We start from the raw sequence: 18,742 nt of genomic DNA on the forward strand, positions 1-18,742 counted from the left end.
CAGTAATTATAATTTATGAAGTGTCGTTTTACCTCCAATACTGCTGCTTTCAACACAGTAGCTGCTTTCTACACAGTAGCTGCTTTCAACACAGTAGCTGCTTTCAACACAGTAGCTGCTTTCTACATAGTAGCTGCTTTCAACACAGTAGCTGCTTTCAACAGAGTAGCTGCTTTCAACAGAGTAGCTGCTTTCAACACAGTAGCTGCTTTCAACACAGTAGCTGCTTTCAACACAGCAGCTGCTTTCTACACAGTATAATATATGTGTTTTCCGATGGTCTTAGGTGACCCCTGTGAAAGGGTCGCTCGACCCCCAAAGGGGTCGTGACCCACAGGTTGAGAACCACTGCTCTAGTCGAATCCTAGTTTTATACGCAGTGCTGTATACATTTGTTTGTGTGTTTTTTCCCCTCACAGATTGTTTCTTTTAATATTCTGCTAAAAAATTTTGAAGTAGTGCTGCTTGGACCTTGAAGAAAAATGTTATGTTAGTGCAAATAGAAAAAGTACTCAATTGTTTCTTTCACAAGTGCATTAATACAGCTACAATCAACTTGACCACCTTGACGGCTACAATCTCCAATGAACAAAATGATAACATTTTAGTTTAGGTACAGTGTTGCGTGACCGCACAATTGTCATTCAAAATGTGAGAACACTGAAACCTGAAAATTGGACAGGAAGGGGGTAAAAGAGCCCGGTACTGAAGTGGTTAAACAAAAAACAATAGTGCTGTATAAAAGATAGAGCAATCCTTTCTATGGCCTTCATTTTTTCTGGGCTATCAAAAGTTTGAATTTCTGTGACCAATCAAAAGCAATCACTAAGGCTCAAGATTTCAATGAGAGAACATAGTAAAGCCGCTGCTCAAGGGAAGCTTGCCATGAACAATCCTCCACACTACTCACTAGAAACAAGTGCTAGACCAGATTGTTGAATTGTGCAGGTAGATAAATGCAGTAAACGTGGACGGTTGCACTCAGAAAAAAATCATCTGCTTTATTGTAATAACATCTTCAATAGTAAAAGCAAGATACTGTGTGGGCTGAAGGAGAAGTCGATGCATTTATGTCATCTCAGAGCTTACTCATGACCTTACTTAATGAGAAAAATGTTTGGTTGCCATGTGTCCAGCACAGATAATTCTAGTGCTCATCCACTCAGAATACAAAAGACAGGAGGTAAACTACCATCAGCTGTAGAAGCATACTCTTCGCTTTATTGATTGTTGACTTCATGACTCATTCATCTTCCCAGAAGACACACTCTCCCCTTTATAATAAAAAACAAAACCAATTTCTCCACATTAATATTCTTCAATTGTTAACTTATTAATTCAGTCATCCACCCAGAATTCACACCCATTTTTTCCAAAAACATACACATTTCTCCAAATTAATCTTCTCAGATTATTGACTTTATGGCATCCCCCAGAGGTCACACTCGTCCTTTTACTTCAAAAAGCATACCTATTTCTCAAAATTAATATTCTTTGATTATTGACTTTGTGACTTAGTTATCTTCTTTTTGTTTCCAAAAACATATCCATTTCTGCACATTAATCTTCTTGAATTGTTGACCTTGTGACTTCATTTTCTCAGAAAGTAGCGTAAACTACCCACAAGCCTTTGTGAGCTGGTTGGGTTGGGTTGCCTTGCTTACCTTTGCAGATTCCCCAGAAGTGAAGCTACTGGACTATCTTCTACTTTTGACAATGAAAACAAGCAAAAGGTGCCATAACAAGTTCTAAACTTGGGTCATACTTGTGTATGGTGGTAGCAAGGGGGACAAGAATTCTGACTTTACAGTTATTATGGGAGACCTACCTCCTTGGAACAAGAAAGATGATGTCACAACAGGGGAGGAGAATAAAAGTGGCTTCTGCAACACATAGTCATCTGAAGGGGGATGCACCTTTTTACAGTGAATATTTAGTAGCCATAAAGGTGCAAGACAACAACAGCATTTACCAAAAATCTCTCAGCAGTGATTAATGATAAAGAAAAATAACCTCTTTTCTCTCTTCCATCTCAAAGAACTGATAGAGCACTCACTAAAAACTAAAAGTAGTCAGCAAACAATCAGAGGAGCAGATAATCTTGGCAAGGTATCCTCAGCAGAAACTTGGCACCTCTATGACATCCTGTGTTCACGGGGAGACAGCTGTCCAACTGGTTGTTGGTGCCCCATGTAACTCCAGTGACCACCTTGGTCAGGAAACGTCTATTTAGGACTCCACCTTCCAGGTTTGGTGTGCTTTATGTGAGTGGCTAGTATAGATACAGGATCCTTGTCTGACAGGGACAGTGCCTAGGGATAGGGAAACGTTCCAGAGAAATAAGGACAGTGCAGGGACTATGTCTACCTCACTTCAGGAAGCCTCCCTCTTTGGTGTGGACTAGCCAGAATGCATTCCGCTCCTCATTTCAGACACTGTCTTTGAGTCTTCAGACCACTGTCACTGTTTGCAAGTGGCTCCGGATGGGTGTGCCTACCTGCCAGGCCTAAATAATTTGTTTTGAATTTTTTCTACAATATAACTTTACTACCTGACTTGGACTCTGAGTCTTACTACAGACCACACCAAACTGCACCTTGCACACAAGCTCTTAGAACAGACTATGACTCTAAAAAAAAAATAGATTGTAAGCTTTGTTTAATACATAGGGTGCAAAACATGTATTTTCATGACATAAAAATGCCAAAAACAAACACTAGCCACAATTTAGCCCACTTGAATAAATTCAGTATTCAGTATCACTGACTCAGTTGTGAACCTGACCAAACAAACCTCTTTTATTTGGTAATATTCTATATGCCCTCCACCCCAACCCTATGACAACCACGATAGCCATTGTGTTACCTAGCGAATGTCTCCTACCTTGGTGGGGTATTCTTTTCATATTGCAAACACAAGTACTGCAAATAATAAAATCTAGTTTTTAAAAATACCAAGTCTATCATATATAAATATTGATCCTGCTCAGCGATAAAAGCAGTATTTAAATACATCATATAATTTTATTTTACATGGATGCTTAGGTGGCAAAACACTTTTTTTATTTTTATTTTAGTGTGACACTACCTAAAGTTTTTTGTTTTGTCTTTTTCTTTAAAGAGGATCTCTAATCAAAAAGGAAAACTATTTCAAGCAGTTATTATAGCATTTTTTACTAATATCTAATCTATTTATATAAATCCTGTCCATAGTTCAATGAGATTTTGCCATGCAATAAAAATCCAGTAGCTTGCAGCATTTACAGTTTCTGACCACGTACCTGTTCATCTATTTCGTACCTGACATATGTTTCAACTCTGGTGGTGTCTAAAATGTCTCTATCCAACACATACATATATATCTAAAAATACTGAATTTATCCCCAAAGAAAATCATTTTTTGACAACTGCTGAACACCTATACCACATGTGAGAATAGTTAATGTACAGCAGATGGCACCAACAGGCTGCAATAGAGAACTCAGAATCCCTTTCCTTTATAAGCGATATGAAACTATATAAAGCTGTAATAGCAGGCAATACTTGTATGGTAGTGGAGGGGAACAAGGGGAAGGAGTGTAATCAGCTTCACCAAGTCTGGAAGTCAAGAGAAAGCTTGAAGCCTCCATCCTCAGGATGACAAAGACCCTGTCGGAGACTTGTTCCAGCTACTACACCTCCAATAACACATTTATCAATAGTTTTGGGTGCCCAAGAAAAGAGGATGCTGTGGATCTCATATACTGCTGTGGATTCGTTGACTTAAAATATTGCTGCAATGAACCAGGAAACTATTTTCCCTACAAACATGATTACATGTTCTCTCTTAGGTAAGACATTTTATCAAGAAAACTATTACCATTGGTGTCTTGGGATAATGAGTGGCTTTGTCTGTACAATAATACATATTTTATATTAGCGATATATTAGTTAACAATTAGAAAAAATAATCTTCAATAATGTTTTTAAATTACAGTGCTCTGAATGTTCCTTTAAAGTGCAATTTTTTAAAAAAAACTATGTAGAGCTAATTAATTTGTTGTTTTGTTTTTTTGTTTTTTATAAAAAATGTTTTAAATAAAAATAACTTATGAAAAATACCTAATAATCAGTTGTTTTTTTAAATAGTATTTGCTAGATGTTCTGTTCTGTTTGCACGGGATTCTGAAGTATCTTTTGAGCCCCCTCAGAAGGTTTCTCAGTTGTTGTTTTTATTGTTTGACCATCTATGTCTACTGATTTCTACTGCTGCACTTCCCAAAAAGCAATCAGAAAAATTGGAATGCTAATCAAGGATGCAATGGATAAATAAAGAGTTGGTAGAAGAAACAGTTATCTGTAGATCTATCTATTCCAAACTCTTAAAAATAAATGTTTTGCACTGTCCTCTTTCTTGTGCACTTCTCATAACTGAGCTTTCATCTAGTGTGACTATCTGGAGATCTCAAAGAGAGAAGAGTCTCCTCTTCCTTCCGTTACAAGTGTTTAGTAGTTGTAAAGCTACTGATAGACACAAGATGAGTTGTCCAATCAAGCTGTTTTACAGTGGGAGGCAATCTCATTCCATGAGGGTACTCCATGACACCACTGGCTGGCTGCTGTTCAGAGGGACAATTAATTCAGCAACTTAGAGAACTGGGCCAGGTCATTAGTATTTGTTAACACTAGACAAGTTCCTAGGAAGACCCCACCACTCCAAACACTAATCATCCCTGTCCTCTGCGGGTGTGACGGTTGCTGACCAGGGAAGACCATCCTTGATCTGTGTAGACTCAATGCAAGCATCAAATGACTGCACACGGATGATGTCACATCATTCACAAAGTTTAATTTAGCCAAGCATGGGAAGCACTCCCCACAGAGGCATTTCAGAACCTTTTAAAGAAGCCCAGAAGGGTAAATGCGTCCATCCAAGGCATTTCATAGACAGGGACTTGCAGTATGTAGTCTTGGCTGAATAACGTTTTCTAAAAAGAAATGATTTTATAGTAGCCATTTATTTGTCAGCATAAATAGAGACAATGGGCCAAATATTGAATATTTACAGTGTATCTAAAGTTAACACTTTCTTTACTTTTTGGATAGAATAGGGAAGGGTTAGAACCTTTGTCAGGTTTTTATTGCTCTCTGCACCCCTGTTCAGAAGATTCACTCTTTTTATAGGTCATTAAGTGTTGTCACCAGGATTGAAAGTGAGGGAAAATCCAAAAATTTTAATTGTTAGGTTGTTACTAGAACTGGAATTAAAGAGGAGTTCCGCCCCCCCCCCCCCCCCCAAAAAAAAATTAAAAGTCAACAGCTACAAATACTGTAGTTGCTGTCTTTTATTATTAGGGCACTTACCTGTCCAGGCATCCAGCAGTGTCCTGTGTTCTCACCCGAGCCGATTCCTCAATTGGGTGTTGGCACCGCCATCTTGATCTCACAATCAAATTCCTTCTGTGCATGCACAAAGCGTGCTGTGCTTTGTGAATGGGCCATGGTCTGTGGGACCTGTGAAGTGTCCCAAAAGGCTGTGGGGTAGGAAAGGGGCCTGAACTGAGCCGGAAATGGGAGTGGGTACCTGTAAAAACCAAGTACCCACTCCCCCTCCCCCCAAAAAGGTGCCATATGTGGCAGTGGAGGGGAGGGGGAAGCAGACAAGCAGAACTTCGCCTTTTGAGTGGAGCTCTGCTTTAAGGAGAAATCTTGGACACTCCTTGCAGTGTCTATCACTTTGAAGAGATCTTACATCCTGGTAATTCTACAGGTCAATTATTTAAAAGAAATCTCCCCAATGAAAGACCAATAGCATAAAAAACAGGGCTTTAACCTATCTCTACTCAATCCAAAATGTAAAACTCTCTAACATTTCAATTATGCCTGGACAATAGGCTTGATTCACCCACTGGTGGGATCTTTCTTACTAGAGTATCCATCTTTGCCCAGCATCCAAAGAGTATCTCTTTTTTTAACTGTAAAGGAGGAAGTTTCAGACTACCTTTTGCAATACTTTGATATTGCATTCATATAAACTCCAACATGGAGAATACAACAAATGGCAGTGCCAGGTGGGAAACGGTGTGGGGATTTAAAGAGTGGAACAATGGATGTGAATTCTTCCGGGGGATTAAACTGGCTAGCATCTTCCAAAAACAGTCAAAGTGATGAAAAGTAAGAAAAAATTGATATTACCTTCCATCATTGTATAAATAGAAAGGTGGCAGACATTCCTGATTGGTATTGGTTAATATTTGTTATTGCATTTTATTCTGAACTATCTAAAAATGTCTTCACACAGTGTTTCACCATAGTTGGATATAACACTTAACTTATGCGTATGCTTCTGTAACAAATACTAGAACAATGTAAGAAGAACATTTTTTATAACCCCTTTATCTTTTAAGGTCATACATATATTATTAAAGAAGAACTCCAGGAAAAAAAATTCCCATGCAGTGGGACTGTGCTTGCACTGCTTGAGTTAACTGTTTATTTTCTCCAGGGGCATAAGGAAATTATGTACTTACCCATTCCTTCCATCTTCCAGAAAACCGCCCCCCCCCCCCACACACACACACACACATCCAGCAGTGAACTGTCCCAGCCATCCTCACATCCAGAGCCGCTCCATGGTTGTGATGATGTCAATGATGTCAGGAACAGTCCATTCACAAGGCCGCTAGCATGCGGGGGGGACAGGAGCACTGCACGAAAAAATAAAACATTTTCCTGGAGTTCTTGAAATGTTGTATGCTGATAGCTGATCCAAATTAAGCTACAAAGAGGATATGCTCCACTTTTCTCTGATCTTGGTAAACTCACTACCTGCATGGAGTTTGTATGTTCACCCTGTGTCTGCATGGGTTTCCTCCCACACTCCAAAGACATGCTGATAGGTTGATTGAATCTTGTCTAAATTGGCCCTAATATGTGTATGAATGACCTTAGATTGTACGCCCCTTGAGGGTTAGGGAGTGATGTAAATATACAATATATACATACAGTATGTAAATCGCTGTGTAAATTGTCGGCGCTATATAAATACCTATAATAAATAAGTTCAAGTCATAAAGTTTTAATGCAAGATAAAGATCCTTGTTTTTAGCTTTGTTACTGTAATTTTCAAGTCAAATCCACAGACAGTAAGTTAAAAATAAGGATCCTTATATTGGGGTTTTAGCTTATGCATGTTTCACCTTTAGTAAACTAATAGATTAGAGTAGAGGAACACCTTTGCAGAGGTACTTGTTTGAATGGTGATGTGGCTTCCACATATAGTGGTAAATGTAATCAACCCTTTCCTTCCTCACCACATATGTTACAGTGCAACAAGACTTAACTAAAGCTAGGTTCACACTATGGCTATGTTCACGGTAAGGCTAGAGTCACACTAAGGCTAGGTTCACACTAGCTCACGGTAAGGCTAGGTCACACTAAGGCTAGGTTCATACTAAAGCTAGGTTCACACTAAGGCTAGGTTCACACTAAGGCTAGGTTCACACAAAGGCTAGGTTCACACTAAGGCTAGGTCACACTAAGGCTAGGTTCACACTAAGGCTAGGTTCACACAAAGGCTAGGTTCACACTAAGGCTAGATCACACTAAGGCTAGGTTCACACTAAGGCTAGGTTCACACTAAGGCAATGTTCACACTAAGGCTAGGTTCACACAAAGGCTAGGTTCACACTAAGGCTAGGGTCACACTAAGGCTAGGTTCACACTAAGGCTAGGTCACACTAAGGCTAGGTTCACACTAAGGCTATGTTCACACTAAGGCTAGGTTCACACTAAGGCTATGTTCACACTAAGGCTAGGTTCACACTAAGGCTAGGTTCACACTAAAGCTATGTTCATACTAAGGCTAGGTTCACACTAAGGCTAGGTTCACACAAAGGCTAGGTTCACACTAAGGCTAGGTTCACACAAAGGTTAGGATCACACAAAGGCTAGGTTCACCCTAATGCTTGGTTCACACAAAGGCTAGCTCACACTTAGGCTAGGTCACCCTAATGCTTGGTTCACACAAAGGCTAGCTCACACTAAGGCTAGGTTCAAACTAAGGCTAGGTCACACTAATGCTTGGTTCTCACTAAGGCTAGGTTTACACTAGCCCATGTGGTAAAATGTAGGATTTTACTGGGCAAGCTAGTGACACTGCTGGCTCTGACAAGGAGCAATGCGATGTACATTTTTCTTTTCTGAACTTTATTTGAAATATCAGTGCAAAGAACCGCGGTGATTTGCGGTGTCATCCAGTGCATTCTGGAAAAATGCCAACAAGCTGCATTTTATTGCAACTCACTGCATCACACATCACATCAAGATTGCGGAGTGAATGAGGCACATAGAAGACAATTGTTTTCTATGTGCTCCAGTGGTGATCTTCACTTGTCCAGTGCAGAAGAATGCAGGTCAACCCTAAGGCTTATGGCAGGTACATTGTGAAAAATCACTACCGTACATCATTATTATTATTATATTATACTGGTTTTGTATAGTGCCAACATTTGGAGTCACAGGGCTTTACAAAATAAAGGGAGACAATAAACTTACAATACAAGACAAGAGAATTAGGAGGGCCATATTACACTAGTGCCCTGACCCATGTGTGGATGTGAAGACAGATTAAATTCAAAATCAAACATTTGTTATATTGCAGCTTACCAATCCTTAGATGGCTGCATTCATTTTCTTTTTTAAGGGTTTCCTTCTGCTATTTTTCAACAGAACAAACTCTTCTGTAGATGTAGCAGTTACAGGGTTGAGACAAACCAATTACCACTGGCAGGAGTCTAATATAGGAGGTGTGTTACTGGCCAGATCACCAGGTAAAAACCAATGGGGGGGCTAAAAAAGGAAATGAATGCATTCACCACATTTAATGATATATTTTTGCTTTTCGGTTTGATACCACTGTGAACATGGCAGTGTTAAGTGAAAGTATTAAAATGATCATGTGAGAACATTACCTCAGTAATAACCCCTACTACTCCCCCTTGCCCCCCCCCCCCTTTCCCTGTAGGTACTAAGAGCAATCTTAGTTTATTTCATGATTATATAGCTTTGGTAAATCTTATCCCACTGAGGATTTGGCATACAAACTTAAGAATACTTTTTGCAATTCTATTCTTCTAAGTTTTTCTAAGTTTTCTTTTGTCTTTTGATTTCTTAAAATGATTAAAAGTGTAACTTCAATTTTGTTCAGAAAGTGATCAATGTACTTTGCAAGAATTTTACCAAACGTTTTTACAGAATCCTACCTTTTCCTGTTCTGAACAAGCCAGTTGTTTGCTTCCCCGTGTCCTTTTTCAGACATATCTGAATGGGAGAGCTTAGCTCATTATAATCACCTGGTGCACTCGTGCAGGGGCGGACTGACAACTCATGGGGCCCCCAGGCAATAGGGGATCATGGGGCCCCTGTGTCCTTGCCCAAACTCAAAAAAGCCTATGAAAAAGGTACCAGGGGCATCTCATGGGGCCCTCTACTGACCCCGGGCCCTCGGGCAGTGCCCGACTTTCCAAACGGTCAGTCTGCCTCTGCACTCATGCCCTGTAATCTATAGAGACTGGTGCAGACAGATTTTGTGATAGTGTCTCTCATATGTTTTAAAAATGGTGAAGAATGCTCCAGATTAATGTTCCAGCCTAGAACCTGTCCCTGAATTTGGCTCATGCTGTGCCACTTTTAGATAGGTATTTATATAGCGCTGTCAATGTACGCAGTGCTTTACATCTATATTGTATATTCCCATCAGTTTACTGCCAGCAGTTCTGCACAATGTAAAAGTAGTCATAGCGACTATACAGCCACTGGATTACTTTTACAGGCGATGGGTGGGGTCTTCCCACCACCATCACTGCCTTAAATGGGCTCTTCTGTCTGATTGGGGAGCCCAGTAGGGATGCCACCAGCTGCATCGGCTTCCCCAGACACAGTGAGATGAACTAATATTCTCCCCACGGTCTGATGTCAAAAACCAGAAGCGACGAAGATTACAAGCTGTTACCGGCTTGTACAGCAGCCAGCTAAACCGATCTCCTATTGATCAGATGCTTTGGAGGCCAGAGGAGCAATCTAGGGACTCCTAGAGACTCCAGTTCTCTCCAAAAACTGGCATGGCCAAAGACTTGGCGCGGCCAATGTTTTTCGTGCCTTGTGATAGCAATAAAAGGGATTTTAAATAAATAAACAAAGGTGTTAAAAATGTTTTAAAATAAATATTAAAATAAAAAAAATGTAAGTATAACCATCTTTTATATTTTACAAAAAAGGGTAATATATATATATATATATATATATATATATATATATGTGTGTGTGTGTGTAGTATTATATATATATATATATACATATATATAGTGTTTGGCGGTTCTAAGTAATTTTCTAGCCAAACAAATGCTAATTTTTACATGTAAGAGATGAATGTCATAATTGGTCTGGTAGTCAAGTGCTTAAAATCATACCTAGAGTTCACCTACACATTATAAAATAATTTGTGCAGAAATTTTATGTTATATTATTTTTTTTTAAACAAAAGGGTTTTTTTTGTTAGGGGTCCTTAGAAAACTTTTAAAGCTGCAATTGCTGTTTTAACCGTGTTTAAAAAAGGATAACTGGCTTGGCTATGTTAAGTTGCGAGGTGGTATCAAAGCTTTTCGAGACTAATTTTGTAACATGCCAACAGATGGCAGCACAAGGCTGCATGAAAAGTCACAGGGAGCACTGACTTTCATAGGTCAGTGTGCCAAAAGACATCAAGCTGTGCAACTGGTGCTATTCTGACAACGCACGTTACTACGTCTGCTATTTCATCATGGACAGCAAGTTGAAACAAAGAGCAAACATGAACTTCTGCATGAAACTGGGCAAATCTGCCACAAAGACATTTGACATGATTCGCAAAGTTTACGGCGATGCTGCAATGAGTCGTTCGAGGTGTCTTGAGTGGCACTTGTGTTTCAAGAGTGGAAGAACATCACTGGAAGACGAGAGATCAGGAACGAGCTCAACCCCCGAAAATGTTGAAATGTCGAAACCATTCGGCAACTTGCGCATGATGATCATCTGAGAACAATCCACAACATTGCTGCCATTGTTGGTGTGTCATACAGAACAGTCCAGGCAATTCTAATGTGTGATTTGAACATGCACGGTGTTGCTGCCAAGTTCGTCCCCAGGCTGCAATGATCTCACTTCCACACCTTTCCGTCTCACCAGATTTTGCTCCTATGGACTTCGCCCTCTTCCTGAAGATGAAGATCCAGATCAAAGGTCGCCATTTTGACAACAGTGTGGAGATCCAGCATGAATAGCAGAAGGTGCTTGATATGCTTTGAAAAGAAGACTTCCAGGACACATTGCAGAAGTGGCAGGAACGCTGGGAACACTGTATTGCTGTGTAAGGGGACTATTTTGAAGGCCATAATATGGAAACATAGATAAAGTACTTTCTTGTAAACAGAGCAAGTCTAGAAATTTTTGATACCACCTCATAAAAATGAGCTGTGACAGCTGTCAATGAAATGGTGACTGCTAGCATCAGGTATTCATAAAGACATTTTGTAGGGATAAGCACTGAGGAACTGTGTGGTAAATGTTGAACTCCAGGAGAAGCAAATATTCTCTAAATACAATACATTTGTATTAGTTGACTCTTGGTGTGCGTTGTGTATTTCTTCCAGATCTGTGAGTAATTCAGTGTGAAGCTTTACCTCTTTGCAGGAGTTTCCTGTAATAAGGACTGGTCACTGCTGCTCTGTCATCCTTGTACAGGGTGACTGGTCTGGTCTCCGCCCCCTCCTGTACTTTTCTGCAGGCAGCCTGTAGTGGGTGGATCTACTGGGTGCCCCCCACAGCTCTGCTCTGTGCACAGGCTATGTACAGCTTAGTGATGGTGTCTCTGCTACTTTTACAGGCTAATATCTAGGTTTGAAAAGACATTTGGTGCATACAAAGCGGATTGATACCCTTTGGCTATTGAGTTAGTACTCAAGTTATACTCATGAGTCTGTTTCCTAGTGTTCAGCAATGTAAATGGGCCTCGGCAGCACAGTGGCTAAATGGTTAGCACTTCAACCTAGCAGTACTAAGATAGTTGGTTTGAATCCCAACCACAGCACCACCTGCCTGGAGTTTGCATGTTCTCTCTGTGCCTGTGTGGGTTCCTCCAGGTACTCTGGCTTCCTCCCACACTCCAAAAGACATGCTGGTAGGTGAATTGGCTCCTGTCTAAATTGTCCCTAGTATGTGTATGTATGAATGTGAGTTAGGAAGCTTAGATTTGTACGCCCCTTGAGGGTTAGGGACTGATATGAATGTACAATATATATGTAAAGCACTGCATAGATTGACAACGCTATATAAGTACCTGAAATAAATAAATACATGTAAAATGCACACATTGAGCAGCTACATCAATATATGTATATATGCAATGGAAGGCCATGGATAATGAGATAAAAATATTTTTCCTTTGCATTTCAAATGCTACTCATCTGTACATGTTAATTTCAAATCCCTGCAGAACATTGACGGATGTAGGAGTCGAGTTGAGCATGTAGACAAATGCCATTGTTCTAATACTCATTAACAAGGGGCACACTACATTCTTATACAAAAATATGCTGTAAATGGAAAACAGCTTATAGCATCATATGATTTGAAAGCTTACCCAACAGTAGATCAGTCGATTGGGAATGAGTGTTTTTACTTTAAGCCAAGCCCATCTCTAAAACCTCTTCAAGTCTCACTTCCCAGTAGTGTGGTCTTGCCTGTCCCCATAGTTATTTGGAAAATGGTGGTAATATACAACAGGTTATAAACTCAAAAAAGACTATGAAAAAGGTACCAGGGGCATCTCTTGGGGCCCCCTACTGACCCCAGGCCCTCGGGCAGTGCCCGAGTTTCCAAATGGTCAGTCCGCCCCTGGCCAAGAGGGAAGCCCCATTCGAGTCCCTAAAGGGAAAACAACTGAGGGCCCATTCACACTAGGAATCGCAGAAGAATGCGATACACATTTCTATTTGATTCACATGCAGTTCTATGTGGTGCAATTTCAACCTATTAATTTTAAATGGCCTGAAATAACACAGGAATTAGGGGGGATATGTGCGTGGAGGAGGGATATGTACAAGGAGATTGGACTGGGGGGATATGTACAAGGAGGGGTATATGTATTAGAAGGGGTGTTGGGGGGGGGGATATGTGCAAGGAGGAGGAATTAGGGGGGAATTGTGCAAGGAGGAGGAATTAGGGGGGATATGTGTGAGGAGGGAGGGATATGTGCAAGGAGGAGGAATAAGGGGAGATATGTACAAGGAGAAGGATTGGGGGGAAATGTACAAGGGGGGATGTACGAGGAGGAAGAGTAATTAGGGGGAATATGTGCGAGGAGGAGGGATTGGGGGAATATGTGCATTGAGGAAGAATTAGGGGGGGAAGAATTAGGGGGGATATGTGTGAGGAGGAGGGATATGTACAAGGAGAGGGGATTGGGGGGGATATGTACAAGGAGGAGGAATTAGGGGGGATATGCACAAAGAGGAGGAATTAGGGGGAATATGTGCAAGGAGGAGGGATTGGAGGGATATTTACAAGGTGGAGGGATTAGGGGGAATATGTACAAGGAGGAGGGAATGGGGGGATATGTGCAAGGAGGAGGGTTTGAAGGGGGATTTGTGCAAGGAGGAGTGATTAGGGGGGATTTTTGCAAGGAGGAGCAATTAGGGGGGATTTTTGCAAGGAGGAGCGATTAGGGGGGATTCATGCAAGGAGGAGGAATTAGGGGGGATATGTTCAAGGAGGAGGGATAAGGGGGGATATGTGCAAGGAGGAAGGATTGGTGGGATATGTGCAAGGAGAAAGGATTGGGGGGAATTTGTGTTAGGAGGGGGATTGGGGGAATATGTGTTTGGAGGGGGGATTGGGGGGATATGTGCTTGAAGAGGGGATTGAGCAGTATGTGCTATGAGGAGGGATTGGGGGGATATGTGTTAGGAGGGGGAGGGGAAGGATATGTGCTAGGAGGTGGAAAAGAGGGGGCTATGTGCTATGATATTTGGGTTAAGGGGAGAGGGCTGGGGAGGATTTGTGCTGGGAAGAGTAATAGGATGGGATGCTAGGATGAGCAATTTGAGGAAAAGAAGATGTGAGCTAGAGGGGGGATCTTTTTGGGTAGGGGAGATTTTTGCAGGGGGAATTGGAGATCTAAGCTGGTAGGTGGGATTGAGTGGCAAAGATTTGTGTTGATTTGTGTTGAGAGGGGGGATTTGGACTCGAAAGAGGGGGAATTATTCGATTGTGCTGTTGGCTTGCAGACAAAATTTATGCTTAGGGAGTGAGCGTGCTGATCAGTACTGTTTGTTTGATTTGTTTTGAGGAGGAAAGATTTATGCTGAGACATGAAATGAGGGCACTCAATATATCCCCTCTCCTTACATCACATAGCTGAGATCGGATTTCCTTACAGACACAACTTCGATCTGTAGCCAGCTACACACTGTGCACATGGATGCTGTGTCTGTAAGGGAATCTGACCTTGGCCATGTGCTGTGTGGTGTGGAGGAGCTCTGAGTACCCAGGCTGTTTGCAGTGTGGGGAAGGGAGGAGGAGACCTGCTGAGTGCTCTGCCAGCAGTGACCCTGTCCTCTTGTCTGCTGACCAATATCTTATGCCCTGCTGACTCCTGTCCTCTGCACTGCTGACCTGACAACCCATGACTAGTGCACAACAGATAGGCTAATCAAGACCCACTACACCACCATTTCACTCTTCACATACCACCCCTTGTAAACTATCATTAAAGAAAACATAACACCGACTGGAGTAAAATGGCAAACACGGCCTTTTATTAGCACTTCAACTTAAAATACACAAAAACATTCCTTAAAACAGAAACACATAGTCACAGTTGTTGTTCTTCGAAGGCACCAAAACCGAACCGATATCCACCTGTGGAAACCATATTACACCAGACCTCCAGCCGCAACGCAGCGGCTCAGAGACAACCATTCCATAAGCAGTGCAGAACCACCAACTTCCAGTTAAACCTCGGTTAACTGGAATGCCCCTCAATGAATGACAACCATCCCGACCCAAAGGTGTAGAAGACCCCACCTACAGCCCCCAGCTACCAATCAGGTAATATCCATCACCCATACAACCCCACCTCGTACTATCTTTAACCCTTTCTTGTCTTTCTTTAACCACTCTTGGCCTCGTCATGTCTGCCCTGCGCTATTTTCTTTTCCTTCTTTTCGCTACGGGTATCTCTTTTTCTCCACCCTGCTGACACTTGTCCTCTGTTCTGCTGACCCTCTGCACACTGTCCTCTGCTCTGATAAAATGACCCGGGCCACACAAGATGTCTCAAATACGCTGCTAGTAAATTTCTAGTACTATAGTGAAATCTGTTTATACTGAACATTTACAGTACAGTTCTTTATTCTTTTCACATTGCTGTTATGTCTCTATGAGCTTCTGAAGAAAGAGATAAAATTTAAATGATCTGCAGAAATTGGAAATGCTTTCCAGATATGATATAATTCATTAGCAACTGACTGGAACAAACCATGATGACTCTACTTCTGTCATGTACAGAATAAGTTAATTATAAGTATCAGCCACTAATAATTATAGAGACAGCTTAATATAAAGACAACACAAAAAGATGAAATCAAAAGCTGTCATATCAAACAAACCACATTCTCTATGCAAAGGTATCATGGCTGCCGTAAGGAATCTACATCACCCAGCAGGCCATGAAAGTCACTGATATCCCATATGCAGATTGCTTACTAATAGTGAGATCAAATTGTAAAACAAATAATAATAGGAGAAAAAGCGAGCCCCTTTCACACGAGCGGACAGATGGGGTTTGCCTGTCCATTTTTTAGGCAGACCTGACTGGTCCATCCATAGACTTCTATAAACTGGCAGATGTCAGAGGACAATAGTCTGCTGACACTTGCAGGCATCCAATCCAATCTTGTACACCAAAAACAGACGGATGAGGATCCGTTCCCAATCCATCCAGCAGATCGGATCGGATGACAATTGGGTGGAAACGGATAGGCAGTCCATTTCCATCCGATCTTCTCATTGAAATCAGCGGGCAGTGTCTGTGTTTGCTCTGCAGCAGCAAAGCGAACAGAGACCTCTCATCTGTCTGCTCAGTGGGGATCAGCGGAGAGATCCCCCTCAGAGCAGGCCAATCACGCTGACAGATCCGCCCCGTCTGAAAGGAGCCTTAGTGTGTGCATTTCAAAATGACTGATTCATTCTTAAGACTATATTGACCAACTAAGGATCATCAATAATTGGATGCTGAATAAACACATAAAAGATTAAGAGATTTGACATAATCAAAATAAGCGTCATTTACCCTTATTTTATATCATACCTAGCAGTCACATTCAACTGGACTTGTTATGTAATGTTGAAGACATTTTGTAGCTTATCCAATTCCCTTCTTTAGTTCTAATGAGTATCAGGAAAATAGTATACTCCACTATTTACATCCACAAAAGTAGCATGTAGGCAGATGCCTACAAAAGGGGATGTTTTGTGTTATTACGTTAGTCTGCCCAGGTAAGGAAGGGGTTAAGCATGGGATGCCAGGTTCCAGGACTTTTTCGGTCCTGACTTTTTTCCTGGTCCAGATATAAGAAGGAGAAGGCTGGTCCCAGTAGAGAGAACCTACACATGGGATTGCTGGGGTAGGGCTGCTGCACCATGTAGTTCCACAAGAATCCAAAGTCCCGAAGGGAGGTCACCAAAACTGGATGGCACAATTTATAGACTTGCACCTTTTCAAGTACACCTGGACAGGCACCACATAACTAGTTAGGGTTTGGGACTATGTTGCACTTAACTCTGCACTGCTACTGCTAGTCTGTTAGGGTTTGGGACTATGTTGCACTTAAATCTGCACTGCTACTGCTAGTCTGTTACTAGAATAGTGTAGTGTATTGTAGGTAAAATCATTCCGTATGACTCATGGCAGTTGTGTGAGTCTGTGATTGAGGTCAGGTTATTGCAGGTCAGCTGGATGACTCAAAAGGTTGTGGCTCTATTGCCTCCTCCTGACTCTGGAGGACCATAGAACCTTCCAGAAGTCGGTAAGCAGGAAGGGGTGGAGACCTGATCTGCATGTTCATGGGAGTCCGGGCAATCCCAAGTTTTTAGGTCCTGATAGAATGGTGGACTGGCTTATAAATATGGGAGAGTAAGTGTCAGGAATGGACTTGCCAGTAATGGTGGGACTCACCTGCCTTGTGGGCTGCAGTACCAGGGCTGGCCAGCGGGTGCTCTCAGCAATCAGAGACTCAACCCTGCAGTCAGCCAAACACCTGAAGCTGATTACGGAGGTGTATTTAAAGGATGGCCAGACCTGCAGTCTGGGCCTTGGTGTGTGTTTTTCTATGGGCCCCTGTATCTTGTTACCTGCATTCCTGTTCCTGTTCCTGTTTCTGTTCCTGTTCCTGCCTGACTGACTCGTTGCCGACCCTGCCTGATCCGGACCTCTGCTGACTTCTCCTGTTTGATCCCTGGCTTGTGACCCCGACCATTCTCTGCCTGACCCCCTGTACCTACCTGCCCATTAGTTGCTGTACCCGGCTCGTGACCTGACTACTCTCTGCCTGCTCCTCCTGTTCCTACCTGCCCGATTGTTATTGACCCGGCCTGCCTGACTACGCTTGCATTGTATGTATTGTTATCTGTGGGTGGCTTGGTTTGGTTCGTTTGCACTTTGTTTATGTTTTAGTATTGCACTGCATTTTGTATTGTTAGTATTAATAAATTATATTGTTTATAACATATCTGAAGCCTGCGTTTCCCTGCGTCAGTTCACATACCTCTGGTCATACCCGGAGCCCTGACAGTAAGGCTGAGAGAGAAGTCAAGTGGGAGATGGGGTGCTGAGGAGACTGTCGGTGCCTGGGAAGGATCCCCTAGGTCTGGGGGGGTGGCCTATAGGCTGGGCTCGGGCTGGCTTAGAAAGATACATGAAGCAGTGTGGCATGAATGGGATGGAGACCTGGAGCAGCAGGGAGCAAAGAGGACAGTGTGAGTACAGCAGCACCCTCTGGGATCTACAAAGGGAAAGACTGCCACACGTAGCAAGCTTTCTAAGGACAGAGCTTGGCTCAATGCTTTATTCTTGTCCCAGGAGATCTCCCAAGAAGCCAGGAGGACTGGTAGTGCTTGCAGGCTATGGAGCTGGTAGCAGCTCTATAGGGGGAGAGAAGACATCTCTGCATGTAGCTACGAGAAGTAAAGCTGATTTGTGAGGGGCTGCTAGTTTCTCGCCCATAAAGGGCATCTGCTACTGATCCGTAACAACTGACGTCTTTCAGGAAAAGTACAGTCCAGGATCTGCTTTTATACATAGAAAGAAAGTGTCCCCCTTCCATTGACTCACGCCAGACTGTGCATCCCATAATCCCTATTTCCTTATCCAAGTTGATTTCCCCTAATAAAACAACAAAACCAAGCCCATGGATTGGTCTTTGTCTTTGGATGCAAGTCTGTGTGAGAAATACCTGTTGCCTGGCTGTGCAGAAAGAGAGGCTAAGGGATACCCACTACAGTGCGGCCCTGTCAAGGGTAGCTCCACAGTTAAATTGTTACTAAGCCTGGTGTGAAGTTACTCTAAAGGGGTACATGATAGTTTCTGGCGTATTGGAAGAACAGGACCTGTAAAGCACATATAGGTGCTAGGCCACTACAAAGGGTTAACTCGGCAGAAGAGTTGGAGC

The 18,742-nt window shown here is 42.1% G+C and overlaps 1 protein-coding gene across 1 annotated transcript in view; it reads left to right on the forward strand.

The window, feature by feature from the left end:
• The first annotated feature begins 3,275 nt into the window (after positions 1 to 3,275).
• The window catches only part of SHISAL2B (shisa like 2B), a 96,697-nt gene continuing 81,230 nt past the window's right edge, over positions 3,276 to 18,742 (forward strand). The window contains exon 1 of the mRNA XM_089653441.1: positions 3,276 to 3,829. Within this exon, the coding sequence (XP_089509567.1) occupies positions 3,636 to 3,829 (194 nt within the window). The 5' untranslated portion in view covers positions 3,276 to 3,635. The remainder of the gene's footprint in view (positions 3,830 to 18,742) is intronic.

This window comes from Staurois parvus, unplaced genomic scaffold (genome assembly GCF_062004578.1).
Source record: "Staurois parvus isolate SC_StPar_1 unplaced genomic scaffold, SC_StPar_1.0 ptg000714l, whole genome shotgun sequence".
NCBI lineage: Eukaryota > Metazoa > Chordata > Amphibia > Anura > Ranidae > Staurois > Staurois parvus.